Source organism: Scomber scombrus, chromosome 1, assembly GCF_963691925.1.
Source record: "Scomber scombrus chromosome 1, fScoSco1.1, whole genome shotgun sequence".
Taxonomy (NCBI): domain Eukaryota; kingdom Metazoa; phylum Chordata; class Actinopteri; order Scombriformes; family Scombridae; genus Scomber; species Scomber scombrus.
Window position 1 is genome coordinate 9,763,297 of NC_084970.1, and position 16,668 is coordinate 9,779,964.

General features: G+C 41.4%; 2 protein-coding genes across 3 annotated transcripts in view; one reads left to right on the forward strand and one right to left on the reverse strand.

Moving 5' to 3' along the window:
- The window catches only part of adcy7 (adenylate cyclase 7), a 60,933-nt gene extending 53,539 nt beyond the window's left edge, over nucleotides 1-7,394 (forward strand). For both annotated transcript variants that reach the window (XM_062420095.1, XM_062420104.1), the window contains 10 exons: nucleotides 228-365; nucleotides 490-597; nucleotides 1,483-1,685; nucleotides 1,945-2,053; nucleotides 2,207-2,365; nucleotides 3,389-3,535; nucleotides 3,793-3,900; nucleotides 4,182-4,296; nucleotides 5,392-5,516; nucleotides 6,075-7,394. In XM_062420095.1, the coding sequence (XP_062276079.1) occupies nucleotides 228-365; nucleotides 490-597; nucleotides 1,483-1,685; nucleotides 1,945-2,053; nucleotides 2,207-2,365; nucleotides 3,389-3,535; nucleotides 3,793-3,900; nucleotides 4,182-4,296; nucleotides 5,392-5,516; nucleotides 6,075-6,221 (1,359 nt within the window). In that variant the 3' untranslated portion in view covers nucleotides 6,222-7,394. The remainder of the gene's footprint in view (nucleotides 1-227; nucleotides 366-489; nucleotides 598-1,482; nucleotides 1,686-1,944; nucleotides 2,054-2,206; nucleotides 2,366-3,388; nucleotides 3,536-3,792; nucleotides 3,901-4,181; nucleotides 4,297-5,391; nucleotides 5,517-6,074) is intronic.
- A 57-nt stretch (nucleotides 7,395-7,451) lies between these two features.
- On the reverse strand, nucleotides 7,452-15,926 carry brd7 (bromodomain containing 7). Its single transcript, XM_062441937.1, has 17 exons — nucleotides 15,850-15,926; nucleotides 15,261-15,454; nucleotides 15,042-15,135; nucleotides 14,895-14,955; nucleotides 14,633-14,777; nucleotides 14,188-14,298; nucleotides 13,612-13,781; nucleotides 12,729-12,843; nucleotides 12,413-12,488; nucleotides 11,937-12,044; nucleotides 11,710-11,845; nucleotides 10,560-10,671; nucleotides 10,416-10,460; nucleotides 9,439-9,526; nucleotides 8,350-8,493; nucleotides 7,834-7,965; nucleotides 7,452-7,615 (listed from the first exon to the last, which is right to left on the reverse strand). The coding sequence occupies exons 1-17, from the start codon at nucleotides 15,896-15,898 to the stop codon at nucleotides 7,554-7,556; spliced, it is 1,842 nt and encodes a 613-aa protein (XP_062297921.1). The 5' UTR covers nucleotides 15,899-15,926; the 3' UTR covers nucleotides 7,452-7,553.
- Between the last annotated feature and the right edge of the window lie 742 nt (nucleotides 15,927-16,668).

Below are 16,668 nucleotides of genomic sequence, written 5' to 3' on the forward strand. Positions count from 1 at the left end.
ATTCACTGTGCTGTAGCTTTCAATAGCTAACCTACTGACTTGGTGGATGACACCTTGACATTCAGTCCTTGACCGGCAGTGTTTCCTCCTCTCAGACAGATTCCTTCACTGGAAATAGCCAGTGCAAAGTCACTCACATGATGTCTGGAGAGAGATGACTTTGTAAAAGTCACACGCTCCGCATACCAGTTTGATTCCATCTTTCCCCCTTTTTTCCTCGTCTGCAGTGCCTGTGTCCAGAGAAGCTGTCAAGCTGCCAGTGGTTGCCAGCTGTGTCGGAGGCAGTAGTGAAGCGGCCGTGTGTGCGCCTCCCTCTGGCCACCATAACGGCTGCGGTCATCATTATCTTGGCAGTGTTCAACCTGGTAAGAAGGACATTATGTACCCTGCTATTTCTAGCACTGCTACACCTCATAGCTGTCATACCAAACTTCAAAGCTCGCTGTCCAGTGGATTCTTGTCAGTCACATTTCTTTCATCTCTCTGCAGTGCTTCATCCCAACACATGATACAGCCCGCTCAATTGATGATCCTGACCTGTGTCACACAAATGATTCCAATCGCCAGAAAATCGAGGACAACCTCTTCTACCTGCCTGTGAGTGATGGCTTTGTTAAGCATACACAATAGTAGAACAACAATATGGAATGTTTATTCATATAAAACTGGATTAATAGGTATTTGCAAGTAGTTCTGATGGAGTTTAATGGCGTTCTAGTGAATGAATGATAGCGGGTGCCAGGAGAAGGGATTTGTGCATCGCAATGACTAGAGAGTTGCAGCAATGCCAAAAGAATACAGTGCATGGGCCAAAACATCAGACGCCTCATCAAAATGTTTGATATGTTGGATGTGGTCCCTGCTAGGTGAATTTAGGGGATTACTGGGTGGCTGGAGCTCTAACAAGTATGCCATTCCACAATTAAAATCACAATGAAGTTGTTGGATACTATATAGCACTAAAATCTTTTCTGGCACCATCATATCAGGTGAGTATGTCGGCACAACAGTCAATTAAAAAGTATTCACATATCCCTTCTATTCAGCATTTATAAGCAGCATATGAACAATATAATATAACACATGATAATAACTGTATATCAATATTTTTGTAAACAATAACTTCAAGATCAACTTTCAGCCACATCTTCAGGCCTTCATCACTCGATGGAATTTAGTCAGTTATCAGGCATAATAAATAAAAAATATATTTCATAAAATAAATGCTTGATTGACAAATATACAAACTGTTATCTATTATATTGACAATCACTCATTAATTGTTTATATACCAGTTAAATGCTTCACAGAAGAGATGAGTGATAGTTGCAACAAAGACATTATTAATCACTCAAAATGTCTGCTTACAACTACATTATAGTATGTTATAGTAAAGTTATAATCTTACTTATCTTGTTACCAGTATATCTACAACTAGCCAGTTAATTTTACTTTTATTTGTTCCCTCTGTCTCCCCCTCAGTACTCTGTATACTGCTGTATCCTTTCGCTTGTTGCATGTGGAGTCTTCCTGCGGGTGAGCTTTGAGCTCAAGGTGCTCTTCCTCACCTTAGCCTCCACAGCATACTACATCATCATCCTCAGCACCAACAAGGACCTCTTTGTGGACTACGGAAACATCCTCTGTGCTCAGATTCTAGCAGGTGGCAACTGCAACTGCAGCAGGTGGGGCTGGATGTAAATAGTGAATCCTGTAGCTTAGGAATTGGTAATGAATGGATATTTGTCATTTTTCTTAGATTTCATTCATCCTCTGGTTATCCAAAATATTGGATAACAAATTGCAACTGTAGTTAATGGGTAAAATAATTCCACAGCAGAGTGTTGGTGGTTATATAGACATATTAAGGGTATTAACTTGTGTATACATGCAAAAACATGTATGAAATATGTAAATGGATGTTCTTGTTTGCTCTACAAACAGCGAAGATGACTACACCCTGAAATTGATAGGCCTGGTGAAACACCCCCAGGTGATGAGCTGCATCTACATCACCCTGTTCCTAGTCACTATGCTCATCATCTCACAGCAGGTAATCACACTCTTCATTTTATATATTTCCTGTTTTTATACCCCTCCCCCCAAAACAGATAAACTGAAAACATGTAAACAGAATTGAATTCTAAACCTATAGGGTCATATTTATAATATATATCATCAACCTCACTATGTTTCTCTGTCCTAGAATGAGTCCTGCTTCCGCCAGGACTTCCTGCTGAAGTACAAGAACCGCACAGAGCAGGATGAGATCGAGACCCGAGAGAATCTGAACCGCCTGCTGCTGGAGAACGTGCTGCCGGCGCATGTGGCATCGCTCTTTGTTGGAGAGAATAAAAAGAACGAGGTGTGACTTCACTGCATTTGTTTTCCTCATGAGGAAATATGTGGTGGGCGGCAGGTTTTTAGGTTGGATATTTCCTCCTGTAATGAACTGTTGGATTAGTGATAAAGGGAAGCAAAAAAAAACCTCAATGGGAGACATGCAGCTAAAAGTCATGTTGTATCATAATCAGTAATAATTAACCATCATTAAAAGTGAAATTATCATCATTTTTTTGCGATCTAGAGGCAAAGCCAATCAAACTTCCTGTTGCCCACCTGAGTGGACGCACACTATTTGTGAAATGTAATCAAAAGTTAGATACTCATAATGGCTTCTGCCAGCAAATTTTTTAATATAGAGTAAGTCAGGTCAAGGTTTTCTCACCTTTTTATAAACCACCATTTCAGTATTGATGTGTGAGTAAAGCTCTGAAAGCAGCATGTTCAGGTCATGTGCATGAACTTGTTTACTTTTTAAGTGATTCTAAATGTCAGCCAGAGCAGTATCATCACTTTCGCTCAGGGACAAAAGCAGAGGGAACTTGTCCTTAAGAGACATAATACTCTGCTCATTAACACTGCTGACTGTTTACTAATGACATCATTGACTTGTCACTGACAGTGACTTCATTGTAGAGGTGAGAAATGATGCAGAGCATCATGCTAACAGGATTTATAGGAAGTTGTTGCACTGATGCCTTCCAGTATCTTGCTTTCCTTCTGTGTTTCATTTTAATAACTTGTGCTAACAGAGCTGAGGCAGAAGAAGTTCTACTTGGGTGATGCTTTTTGGAGATTGTAAAATTTCTCCTCTTAACGTTGTATTGTACAGTAATTTGTTTAGAAATAATTCAAAGGTACAACATACTTTATCAAATTTTGCACAGAATTGCAAATTGATCTTTAATATTAGCAGACACAACAGAACTAGTATGAGATGTGTGTCTCAAAATTAAACTTGCCCTCTCAAAACATAACAATCCCAGTCACATCATTGGTAAAATGATTTACTGTGCCTCTTGTGTCTTGGATTTTGTCCCGACAGGACCTCTACTACAAGTCCTATGACTGCGTGTGTGTGATGTTCGCCTCGGTGCCGGATTTCAAAGAATTTTACACCGAGTGTGATATCAACAAGGAGGGCCTGGAATGCCTGAGGCTCCTCAACGAGATCATCGCCGACTTTGACGAGGTCAGGAAGACAAAGCAAGAGGAGAAAGAGCTCTCTCTTTCATCCTCATCCCTCCAGTCTCACTGGTCACTGTTTATGTGCAGCAATCAAACGCTAACTCAGCCACATTCCAGATGTTTCCCTGATGATAGGGCTGAAATAGCACAGTATTATTATTAAGATTATAATAGTGGAAGAAATAAATACTGTAAATGATAAAAGCTGGTGAAGTTCTAACATGATAATTTCTGTATTTTGTTTTTTCTCTAACTCAACAGCTGCTGTCCAAACCAAAGTTCAGCGGTGTGGAGAAGATCAAGACAATTGGCAGCACTTACATGGCTGCTGCAGGGCTTAGTGGGGCTCCTGTTCAGGAGAACAATCAGGTAGAGTAGCTGCTCCTATAGATCACGGTCAAACCCGGGTCAGATTGATCTCATATTTTTAAAACTATCACATTTCTTAAATTATGTTATCTAAAGTGCTTTACCACTAAAAAATACCACACGCACTAGTGATTTTGCAATAGCGGTGACTCTGCGTGACGCATATTGGCTCAACCGTGTTGTGTTTAAAGTGCTATATAAATAAATACAGTTGAAAGTTGATGACGTGTCATAAACACAAAGCATTCATAATGAAGCTGTTGAATGACATGTTCTTTCAGGACCGGGAGAGGCAGCAGGCCCAGATCGGCATCATGGTGGAGTTTGCCATCGCTCTGATTGGCAAGTTGGACGGCATCAACAGACATTCCTTCAATACCTTCAGGCTTCGTGTGGGTGAGTGTGCTCGGGCCGCTTGGCAGCTTCAGCATAAACCTTTCATTGACTGAACGCTGCGCTGCACTGTATCCAGCTCTGTTAGTGCTGACACAATAACCCAGCAGGTTTCTCTGCTTACACAGTGCATGATTGGCATTGAGTTAGTGTTCTTGCACTGAGAGCAGATGCATTCACTGATGCTCCATTATAAAGCTGTCATGTCTGAGTGAACCCATCTTTATACGCTAATGTAATCCTTGACAGGAATTTGCTGTATACAGTGTTATTAGCAGGACTGCAGCACAGTATCCGCCTAACGTGGACGGTCAGTGTGACTCTGCCTCACACACTGACGTCATACACGAGCAATGAGACAGAAAAAATTCCCCTCTGTGTGTGTTGTGTCTGCGGTCTCGACACAGTCACTCTCAGCCAGTTGATTCTGAGCAGACATCTCAGACAAAAGTTTGGTTAAAACATTTACATTTTTAGGAGATAAAAAACATACGTAACACAAACACTCAAAATGTGGCTCAGAGCAGAATGTTCTTATCAATGAGAAACTAAATCCACTAACTCTCCAGAAGTATATGTTTAATGAAAAGCTATTAAAGTGTTTAGAAGCCTCTCTTGTGTTTCATGTTGTATTTGATTTATAGTCCCCCTCCACTCAAAAAATGTTTTTCTTCTTGTTACATTTCAACATTTGAGGATTTTAACTGAATAACTGAACTTTTTTTGTAGGAATAACCCTATCAGACACAAATTATTATTCAAATTAGTCTTTTCTATACATCTTAAAACATGTCTGAAGGCCATCTTAAAATATATTCTCCTATAGATGCAAATTTCTTAGCTTTTGACTATTTTGCTAGAAATTTGCTCTTCTCAAATTAACTTCAGTTTGCACTAAAATTCAAGGTATAATTGAACCGTGTAATCTGATTACAATCTGATTGATCGTGTAATTTCATTCTGTCGATGTTGTTGCTTCACCACAACATGGCGCCTTACTTTTCTCTAACTGGATAGCATGCAGTCGATCATGAAATACAGGAGTGTTTCCCCCTCGGTTTAACTTGAGCTGTGTGCCTTTTTTTTGTTTTTCCACAGGTATTAATCATGGCCCGGTGATAGCTGGAGTGATCGGCGCAAGGAAACCTCAGTATGACATCTGGGGCAACACGGTGAACGTGGCCAGCAGGATGGAGAGCACCGGGGAGCTCGGCAAGATCCAGGTACATTCAGCACAGTCCGACCAAAGCAAACAGCAATATTTCATCCGCTGTTCTTAAAGGTCAAACATTCACATGTCAGTTCTCACATTATCGTGAGAACTTGACCGTCGTTACTGCAAATCTCAACACAATCACAGCTGGATTTACACAGATCCTGTTTCCAACGCTGGCCCAGATTAGATTTTCTTTATCTGCCTTAAGAGGGACAGAAAAAAAAATCCATTCCCATACTTTGACAGTCAAGGGAGCATCTGATGAAATTAAAGTTTTGTTTGTTTTTCATATGAAATAGCACCTTATTGCTCTGTGGATTCAAAGCACACCATGCTTTAACTTGAGTTAGATCAGTGCAGCCTCAGATAATGGCATTATTCCCAAACTGTAATTCTATCATAGTGATTATACTGTCATATTAAAGGTGTAAGTTGATACGTGTATTCATTAAGCAGAGTCAGGTGTTAGTTTTTCAGGGATTTGGGACTGTTATTTGAGTTTTATGAAGACATTTCAGTCTTCTCAGCTGCAGGTGTGCGTTACGTCCTCTGTGTCTGCTTCCAGGTTACAGAGGAAACATCCGACGTGCTGCACAAGCTGGGCTACTCGTGCGACTGCAGAGGATTAATCAACGTCAAGGGGAAAGGAGAGCTGAAAACCTTCTTTCTGTGTACCGACATGAGCAAGCAGCAAGGTATGGGGCTGAGCTGAGGCCAGACAGCCACAGCCAACAGGACTGGAGATAGACTCATGTACACAAATCAAGAGTTTACACACTGTTGCACGCCACAAGAGTTGAGACAGACCTGACTGTAATACAGCCGTGTTCCTGCCATGTCGCTGAGTGAGAATAGTGAGAGGAACTGCTGCCTCACTGTGCGCGGACGTCACACTGAATCAACGCTTTGTACTCGGGACCTGTTGGACAGATCAGGTGGAGGCATGTGTCATTTCTGGAGGGATGGACAGTACGTACCATCACCATATTTTTCTATTCGCAACACATATCTGTCCAGTGATCCGTCACTTTTGTACTTTTTGTCTGTCTTTAACTTAGATGTTGTTTGTGATAGAAAAAAACGTGTATTATACTAATGCCAAATACACTCATGTCATTTTTGAAGACCTCGTGTCCAAAAAAAAAAAAACAATCAATGGATTCTGTTTGGATCATATTTTTAAAACCCGTCAGGTTGTCCTGTTTGAGAGGAGGAGGACACTCTGCTCTCTTACTGTGTAATGAGTGAAACACGTGGAGCTGTTTTAGTGACACAAACATGCTGAACAGGAGATATACAACACTCTGGGACGTGTTCAGATAACAAAAAAAAGTTTAACTTCCTGCCAAATTCTAATCATTAAGTTACTATATTGTCACAAATAATACACCTCTGATTAGAGCCCCATAAGTTTAAATTCTGGTTCAACATTTTTTATGCGAGTATATTTTAGGTTCCAGCTGTGCAGATCGGCAATAGTAACAACCATTTAATAATACTTATATGATGAGATATTTGAGGAGGAAATACATAAATCCATGTGCTGTCTGTTTGCCATCTGTTTCTTTATTCTGCTCAGACAAGAAATCAATTGTCATTACTTTAGCTGCTGTCTGCATATATGCTGCAATGAGGGAAACCTGTGGCCCTCTCCTTGGTGTCCTTAAGTCTGTATGATCCAACATCCTGCCTGCTGTGAATGTTTTTCTGGCTCCAGCTCAGGTAATCACCTGAATCGCTCTCCGTGCCTCTAAAAACGATTAGTCTTGTGGCCTTACCATGACCGCCATCTTGTCTGTAACTGTGGTTACATAATCATGTATTGGCCTTTATGTGAACAAATGTGACATTGAATTTTGTACAGTTGCAGAATGTAATAAATGTTTTCCTAAGTCTGTGGTTTTGCCATTTTCTATGATTCACAACATCCAAGGTTTTTGGGTTTAAAAAAAAGAGGTTTATTGATTGAAATGCATACAAATGTCACACAAAAAGCACCTTTTGTACAAAATTGATGTTATTAAACTGAGTAGTTGGAGTTTCATTATACAGCTGCAACCGCATCCTGACTTGACAAGGTCTCCATTGGTTCAGACATCTCCTGCACTGAAAACAATAACACGTATTAATATTAGATGTGCTATGCTCTTCTATGCTGAACTTTACAGTGTCTGTAAGCTTAAGTTAGAACTTAACATCCCAATCTTATCTCACACTAGAAATGCAGGTATATTAATTTCCCAACTTTTAGCATATCTTTGCCATACTTCATTTCCAGCATGTAAAACTCAAAGGTTTGAGCTGTTGGTGCAGTCAGGTGTTACCTGTTGTGAGGTCTATGAAGGGTTCAGGAGGTAGAGCGACACCCATGGCCTTCCTGATGCCGTACACGCTGCTGACGTCACATGGGGCCACTTGGCTTGTCAACGAGGCCAAGTTCCCCGTTACCTTCTCAGCTGCAGACCAGAGGAAACGTGATCAAGACAACAGGACATAATGAATTTGTCTTTTATTACACAGGAGAGGATAATTCTACTCAAACAGGCAGCAGGGGCCAATCATAGGTAGGGAGACAAGTGGCTTTAGATGATAGCTTGTATAGTAATAATGTGACTATTTTTAAAATGCCTCTTTCATGCTAGTTTTTCCTAATGTAGATTCCTCAATATTGTTGATTTGAATAAAATCAGCATCTGACCATCATCAATTTTTTTTAAGCTAGAAGACAAACTGCATCTGTATCAGAATGCTAAAGAGGTAAATGAAGTGTTGTTCGAGGTCTACAGCTGGCCACGGCTTCAGTGGGGGAACAAAGGGGGCCATGCATAGGGGCCTCTTACCTAGGTCCAGCTCTTTCGCAGTCGGGGCCAGCAAGCAGATCATGTTAGGTGGCTGCTTGGCACTCAGACGCGCCTTCTGTGCTTCCTGCAAGTCACGTAGGAGCTTTGTAGTCTCGTCCAGTTTCTGCTGGATGTGCAGAGCCTCTATGATGGGGGAGAGAAAGACCACACACACACACACACACACACACACACACACACACACACACACACACACACACACACACACACACACACACACACACACACACACACACACACACACACACACACACACACACACACACACACACACAGTTGGTACTTCCTCTCACATTCATTCTTTATAGACCCTGACTCAGAGTGATTTTTCCCTTTTTTGCTACATTAATATCAAAGAGGGGGAGAAAAAACACTTTGGGCAGTTAGAATGATTTAGGAGGACAGATAATGGGATGCTGAGTGCTAAATGGCCCTACTAACTGCTTCCGATGAGAGCTTTCTTTTCTTTTCTTTTTTAAAATCACCTCAATATATATAGCTCATACAGTAGAGTGTAATTAAGAATTTCTTTGTTCACATATTCCTTTGAGACACGAAAACCACAAACGAGGTTCAGAGATCAGAGTCCTGCTCGTCTGTCAAATTTGTGATGATTCATGAAAAAGTTCATTATTAAAGTTGTTTTGGTTTTACTGTCAGATTGTGAACTGTGGACACCATGAGACATTTGATGTGTTTACCTTTTCACTTGTTTCTCATGAATTTGCATCTATGTGACTGATTTACACTCTTTAATGCTAAGTGACAACATGATGACTTGGATATGCAACGTAACTGCAGTTGAAACAATCGAAAATTTGATCATAAATCATTTAAGCCATCGTTCAAGAAAAGATGCCAAACGTGTCCTGTGAGGATTTGCTGATCTCTACTTTGTGTCTGGCTGGAGATTTTTGTTGCATGTCCTTCAACTTTTTTTCCACTCTTCCTGTCAGCTATAGAATGAAAGTATAAAAAAAGTGCCTAAAAAGATGACTTCAAATTTAGATTCACGTGCAGTTAGTTGTAGCCCTGAATGTAACAAACTAAATGTGTTGGCAGTTTTACCTGCAGACAGCTCCTCAGTCTCCAGCAGGCCTACCCCAGGACGCAGGAAGTCCAGCCTGTTGCAGCTGGGTGTTTTGGGTTCAGTTACCTACAAGACACAGGAGGGGGGTTGAGGTGGGGCGCACACACACACACACACACACACACACACACACACACACACACACACACACACACACACACACACACACACACACACACACACACACACACACACACAACGTGTTTAGTCAGATTAGAAAAATACATTCCACACTGGACAGCTGACGCTCGGACGGAACATCCAGGCCTTTTGAAGCCTCTTTAGTCACGCTGCTTCTTCGCTCCAATAAAAATCAAACGTAATGAAAAGCTGCAACACCCGAGCAGGGGATGAGAGTAAACTGGAGAGCGGCCAAGAACAGCAAACAGCCAGGACAGAGGGTTGCTGTGTGCCTGGTGGAGGGGCCTCGACTTCGGTTTCCTCCGCTGCTGTGAGGAGCGATTGAGCCGAGCAGCCAGCGGGCACTAAAAGAAAACACGGGCCTCTCCAAACTCTCCATAGCGGGGGCCTTGAGTGAGTAGCGCTGCTGTGTTTAGAGGGGAAATATTCTTTCCATGCGTGGATGGATCGCGGCTAAAAGGCAGGCCCCTGCTATGTTGACACAGCTGGTTGATGCAGCAGCCATCTGCAAAAGCCATCTATGATGACAAAATGAAATGAGAAGTATCCGCACACGAGGTTGAACACAGGAACACGTGCTCGGCGCCAAACAACGGCACAGCGGGAGCTCACACATCACATCAAACACTCACGAGGGTGAACGGCTCGGGTTTTGTGTTACGCGGCGCCTGCTGATATTTCTCACTATGAAGTTGATATCATTTCCATTTCTGCTGCAATGTGACACACAAAGTACAGAAGCTGTTTATCACTGGGGGGGACAGAGCGGGTTTATATCTAGAATTTAGCTCCAGATTTTGTTTTCATCTCTCACCTCCATATCATCCTTGTCCTCTCGTGTATTTGTTGGCACCTGCAGCTGAAAAAAAGAAAACATCTCATTCAGTCAACTGACGTTCTTTAGTTTGTGTCCTCTGCTGCTAAGCTAAGTAGTAAAGATATCACAGGAGGTGCTTACTGGCTGAATCTCCTTCAGGGTTTTTGAATGCTCTCCATTTGTCATCGCATCCAGAAGATTGTCTGCCAGTTTGTACACGTATTCATCCGATTTGGCCAGGAACCCTGTCATGCTGCAGATACACACATGCAAACATTTGGCACTCGTATTTTAAGCAGTTAGGTACGGTTAAAAATCACAATCATTTGCTGGCTGCGAATAACGAGAGGTTGATATTGACTCTGCTGACACTCGGTGAGGCAACAACTGAACCTTTTACACACTGAAACAGAAACATATGCTGCTAACAATTAATTACACACACTGGAAAACAAAGGTTACTGATGGTCCATGAAGAAAAGTGAAGGATTGAACAGAGGACACAGCAGTAACCTAACCGCAGAGTAAAGTTAAACTAAATAAGTGCTTTCCGCTGCTATGATTCAACAGATGCAATAAAAAGCAGACACACACAAACACATACACATACACACATACACACACATAGTGAAGCCGCATACACACAATACGTGTCCTTTGACGGCCTTGCAAAAACTAAATGTTTCCAAAGATTTATTGTAGTTCAAAAATGTAGTAAAAATACATGTGATAAGTCTGTTCAAAAGATTAAGACTGACTGCCAGAGGAAGCTGGCTGAGGGTGTTCACTATCTTTTATGCTTTTTGGACACTGAAGCATAATAGAAAGAAAGGCATTAACTCTTTCTATGTTTTCTTTCAGTATATTTCTTTACTTTGGCAGAGCTATATGTTAAATATGTTTTGTTTTTTTAAAGTGGGACATGCTCGATTACCACTGCAAGCAACCAACTATCTTACTCTGCTACAAAAAAATGGGGTATTGCAGTTTGTACACGTACAACAGAGAGGGACGCCGTTCAGGGGCATAATTACATGAGCGTGACCAAGTACAGCTGCTGTTGCTGCCTCTGTAATGACAGTCCTGATGAGACCAAAGTGTAAAGATTGATGGGCTCAAGTCAGGTTTAGGTCATGTCTACGGCTGACGGCTGACCTTCCTGCAGACCGAGCGAATGCAGTGGAGAAAAAAAAGAGGAACATCTGGAGAGTAATCAGCCGGGAATGCCTGAAGTGACGTTTTGTGTGAATGCCACGGAGCTCTGGTGCGTTCCTGGTCATACTGCACATACCTGTCTGAGCCCTGCAGGCTGGACTCTTCTCCATAGAAGGCATAGATGAGGTCAGAATCATCTTTGCTGATGTTGGCGAAGCTGGAGTCGTAGGTGGGTGCGTAAGAGGTGAACGGCCCGTAGTTCATGTAGGACACTGTTTCACACACAGACGCACACACAGCTCATTATCACTGAAGCAGCAGAGAGGAGATATCAAGATATTGGATATGCGCACAGTCCAGTACCTGGAGTGGTCCTGTTCCTTTTGTCCTCCCTGAATCCCTGCAGGGTGTTCACGCCGGTCTGCAGCCTATTGGACATCATGCCCAGCTTCACGGGACAGTAACCCACATCTGTGACAGCAAACGCTTATTTTATCCAACTTCCAAAAATACTTCCTCAAACTCTTTTCATTATTGATTAGTCTGCTGATTATTTTCTCAATTGATCATTTAGTCTATAAAATGTATGAAAATGGGGGAAAATGTCACAGAATCCAAAGATAATGTCAAGAAATGTTGTCCAATCAGCACTCCAGCATTCAAATATTCAGTTTAAGCTGAAATGTTCACATATTTTGCTTAAAAAAGTTTTTTAATTAAATGTCAAACTTTTTATTAAAAATGTAATTGATTATCATAATAGTTGCTTGTTGTTTTCCTGTTGATCAACTTATAATGGACTAATTATTGAACTCTATTCAGGTCCCAGAAGGAGTTACCTCCTGCTGCAAGATCTGCTGGATTGAGAATAGCCAGAGTGGTGGAGCCGTCACCCTTCCGCCTCGCAAACTCCAACTACAACAATAAAAAGACATTTTTTAGTATGAGAGTTGACTTGGTTGTATGTGTCATGGGTCTGAATTAATAGTTTAAAACCTTTAAAAACAACAGACTCTGTATTAGGCGGAAAGGAAAGAATTCACATTTTCTCAATTACTTTTCGTGCCATCAGTCTGAAAGAAAAGATGTCATCATACATTTTTTTTAGTGTCTGTTTGAAAAAGAAAAATCCAGAGTTTAACCCCGGTTCCTTACATCACACTGCAGCACTCTGTTGGACAGCTTTCCTCCAGACTCTTCGATGACCTTGCGGATTTCCTGAAGCTCTTTCTCTGCCTTTGCCGCTTCGTCCTTGGAGTCTTTGTCCTGTCTGTAGAGGAAACACACATTGAAAGACGACAGATGAGACATTCTGACCATGAATGGAAAAAAAGGTTTTTGCAGTGTGGTAAGAAAAGGAAGCATGCACAGAGTATGAAACACTGCATTCTGCGTGAGCACTTGTGTTCATTGAAGGTTATTTCTTTGATCATCTACCTGTAAGCATGTTGTTCATGTCATTAAACAGTATTGATATATTTTTTTAAACAATATTGTGTTTTGTGAGGCATAAAGGTAAAAGGAGCCTGCATCAAAGTCAGCACAATGGAAGTGTTTCTCAGCTGTTCCTCAGACGGTGAATCATGAGCAACACGTGATTTTAATTGTCAGGTTGTGTTACATCACTGGGCAACAGCGCAGTGATTTCCAAGATGCACGGCCACGAGAGAAAACAAGACGCAGCATGCTGTAAGGCATTCCTCACATTCTCAAAGCTTCACAGTGGAAAGCTGATTCACTGCAATGGAAAACAAGCTCTCACAAACTGACAGTACTGACAGATTGGGAAAATGTTCCTATCAATGTGCTACATTGATTACTTATCTCTGTCTTATCATTAATGACGGGTCACTGATCATTACAGCTTTTATTTCAGACTTTAAAACATGATTTGGCAGGAAAGCTGGAAACTGTAGTTAATGGAAGAGCATTCATCCATTTCTGGACTGACACATCTGTGTAAGATCTCTGAGATATCATCTGTGTTATGTTACACTAAGACTGCGACTAAAGGAAACAAGTCAGCAGGTTAGAGGACCTGGGGGTGCTGGGGGTCTGGGAGCGCTCGCTGCCTTCTGAGGTTGTGGGTCCCTCTTTTTTCTCATCCAGGCTGGTGCCACCTTGATCCTCTGTCTTCCCAGGCTGTTTGGCAGAGGGGTCGAGGCCGGACATGAACTCTATGCTCTGCTTCAAACTTTCCAGCCGCTCCTACAGGAAAGACAATGAGAAGTTATTCACTTTTTCCACTTTGGATCAGAAAAGAGAGCTGAATCACAGAAGACAAACAATTATGCCTGATAAACTGGTTGGCTGCTGGTTGGTGATGATGATGCTGAATTTCATCACTGTGAGGACAATTTGAGGCTATCTGCTGCCCCCATCTGTTTCAGAAAAGTAAAACCTGCTACACTCTGCTGAATGAGTGCAGTTACATTGTTAATTAAAATAATGTTAAATCCAGTAAATACCATCCAGATTTGAACTAGAAGAGTGTTTTTCTGTTGAAGGGTCTTTCTCGCTATTTTTCACGTAAACTCATCATACATGGCTCCAACATAATCACTGCTACACCTTACTCTTTTAAAGAACGTGTCCTGAACCTTCAGTTTCATACCTGGCTTAAGATCTTCATCCCAGAGTGCAACAGTTTCCGAGCAGCTTTGTGGTAGATGGTCTCAGGTTTGTTGTAAATCATGGCATTTTCACACATGATCCTGAAATCAGCCTGCGTCAACAACACATCGCACATCAAACACTTGACAAAAAAAACAGCAGTTATGAAACAAAATGAAGATACAAAACGTATGCGCTGGAGTGCACTACAGTTAATTGACTGCTTGACACCAGTATAGCCTAGCCAACACTCATAGCATAGTTGGTGCTACAAACACCCAAATTAAAAACTAAAAAACTACCGTAGTTTGACTTTGTTAGGATTCCAAAATGATAGAAATCCATCCACTATTAACCTATTCCATACTGAATTTATTTTATTTTATCCACTTGTGTGATTATTGGATATACATTATAACACTTGTGTGCAGTGTAGACATATATACCTTAAGTTCATCCAACGACTGGTAGCACTCTTTCTTTACTTTGTCCTTCATTGTGCTGAAGTCCATAGGACGCTTGATAATTGAGGAGTAGCCGGGAGCAATGAGGTCCGTCACCGGAAATATGAAAAATGCACTAGGGTCTTTCCTGAAGAGAACACAGTTTATAAAACACAGAGGAGTCAGTTCATAATACAATGAACCGCTCAGACAGAAAAAAACTATAACAAGAAAGTAAACAAACAATACATAATCAATGCTGCACCTTTGGAGCTGTCTGATGAGCTGGTTCAAAGCTTCCTGCAGAGGAGTTTGCTCTTTCTCGGCTGAAAATCAAACACAAAGCAAAGTCAAGGAATGCACTTAGAAGAACACAAAACTTCACACAAAACATGATTTGGGATTACTTTACCTTCCAGTTTATCCAGCTCTGACCGGACAGGAGTTCTGCTCTGTTCCCGGTCATCCTCTACTTCTGCATCTTGTCCTTTCTTCTTCTTTGTCATCTAACAATATTTTAAAACAAAAACAAACTTTAAACATGAGGCAATGCAGACTATTAATTCCATAAAGTCAAATGAGCATTATTGGCCGTCTCATATAGAAGTAGCAGAAAGGGGGTTTCAGATACCTTTTTCTTTCCCCTGTCATCCTCTGGTGTCCCAAAGCTCCTCTCTTTGTCCTTCTTCTTTTTCTTCTTCTTGTCTTTGGGCTTATCGTAGTCCGCCGGCTGCTCATCGTAAAAAGTATCCCGACTGGAGCTCCCCGTCGTCACTTCATTACCGGACACTTTCAGTACCAGCTTCAGTGGCCTCTCTCCGTACTCTACAGACACCCATCAAGCATTATTATTGTTAACATCATTATTATTATTATACGGCTGAGACTGCAGCTGACAGCGGAGGAGAGGCTGATAGAAACAATACAAGCTAATAGTTAGCTTAATCTACAGAGCAAACATTACAATGAAAGTACAGCTACGCGTAGCCTCGTGTTGCAATGTTATATCGCTACTCTTGTGTTCATACCGCACAGCAGCATCATGATAGTGATACGAAGACAACAAACAGCTAAATTATCTCAGCAGCTATCTAGCGGCTAAGTCATTAGCTAGCACAGCTAACAAGCGCGGACGCGGGTTATTCCACCACAAATATTTTTTACTAAAACATTAATGGGTTCAGGCGGATAAATGTTTGAGCTATCCGTTACTTAAATACCTTCATATCCGTGTTTTTCGGACTTGTGTTTTTTGTGCTTCTTCCCCATTGTTTGTGTTTTCTGGCTGTTTGTTTTCCGTCCCCGGTGCCGACAGGAAGAGCAATGCAGGGCTCCACTGCCATCTACCGGTGGGGCGGTGACAACGTGAGGTGATTGTGACTCTCCTTATCGCCGGTAGGGGGCGTGATAAACCAATGATTCACCATGGACCACTAAAGGGCAGGCCCGCAAAACGTATTCTGACACGAGTATTCCTGTGAATGCAGATGTCTTCATTTCCATCTCTATCACCTCCCCTCAGTTCAGCTCAGTAGTAAATTCCAATGTCTCTTTATGTCCATTTCTCTTTATCTAACTCCATGCTCAGCTTGTATTGCTTTCTCTTATTTGTTCTGAAAGAAAAAAAACCCTATAATGACATCAGACTTTGCAAAACTGTCCAGAGCCACAGAAGACATCATTCAGTGTTTTCACAGACTAAACATACTCCATGTGTTAAATCAGTGCGGTGCCCCTTCAGCACAGATTTATGTCACAGTGCTATTAAAGTTCCCTTCCACTCAAAAATGTGTTTTGTTCATAGTGACTTCACTGTGATGTTTGACCTTCACTGTGCAGAATAATGTATGTATAGAGTTTGACACAGTTTTCACAGCCATCTGCCCCAGAAAAAAATTATTTCAGTGGCACTGAGTAATTTAGAAATTAATACTTGTTATTGCATATTGAATGAATTACATACAATACTCTTTGAATTTGAAGTCAGTGGATTGATGCAATAGTTTTAAAGGGTTGTTTTGAACTGTGTTTGACTCCAG

Coding starts and splice junctions, on each gene's coding strand:
- brd7 (XM_062441937.1), bottom strand. CDS start 15,898: ATGGGGAAGAAGCACAAAAAACACAAGTCCGAAAAACACGGATATGAA. Junction 10,461..10,559: donor CCCTGAAGGAGATTCAGCCA/GTAAGCACCTCC, acceptor TCTTTTTTTCAG/CTGCAGGTGCCAACAAATAC. Junction 8,494..9,438: donor GACTGAGGAGCTGTCTGCAG/GTAAAACTGCCA, acceptor CCCCCATCATAG/AGGCTCTGCACATCCAGCAG.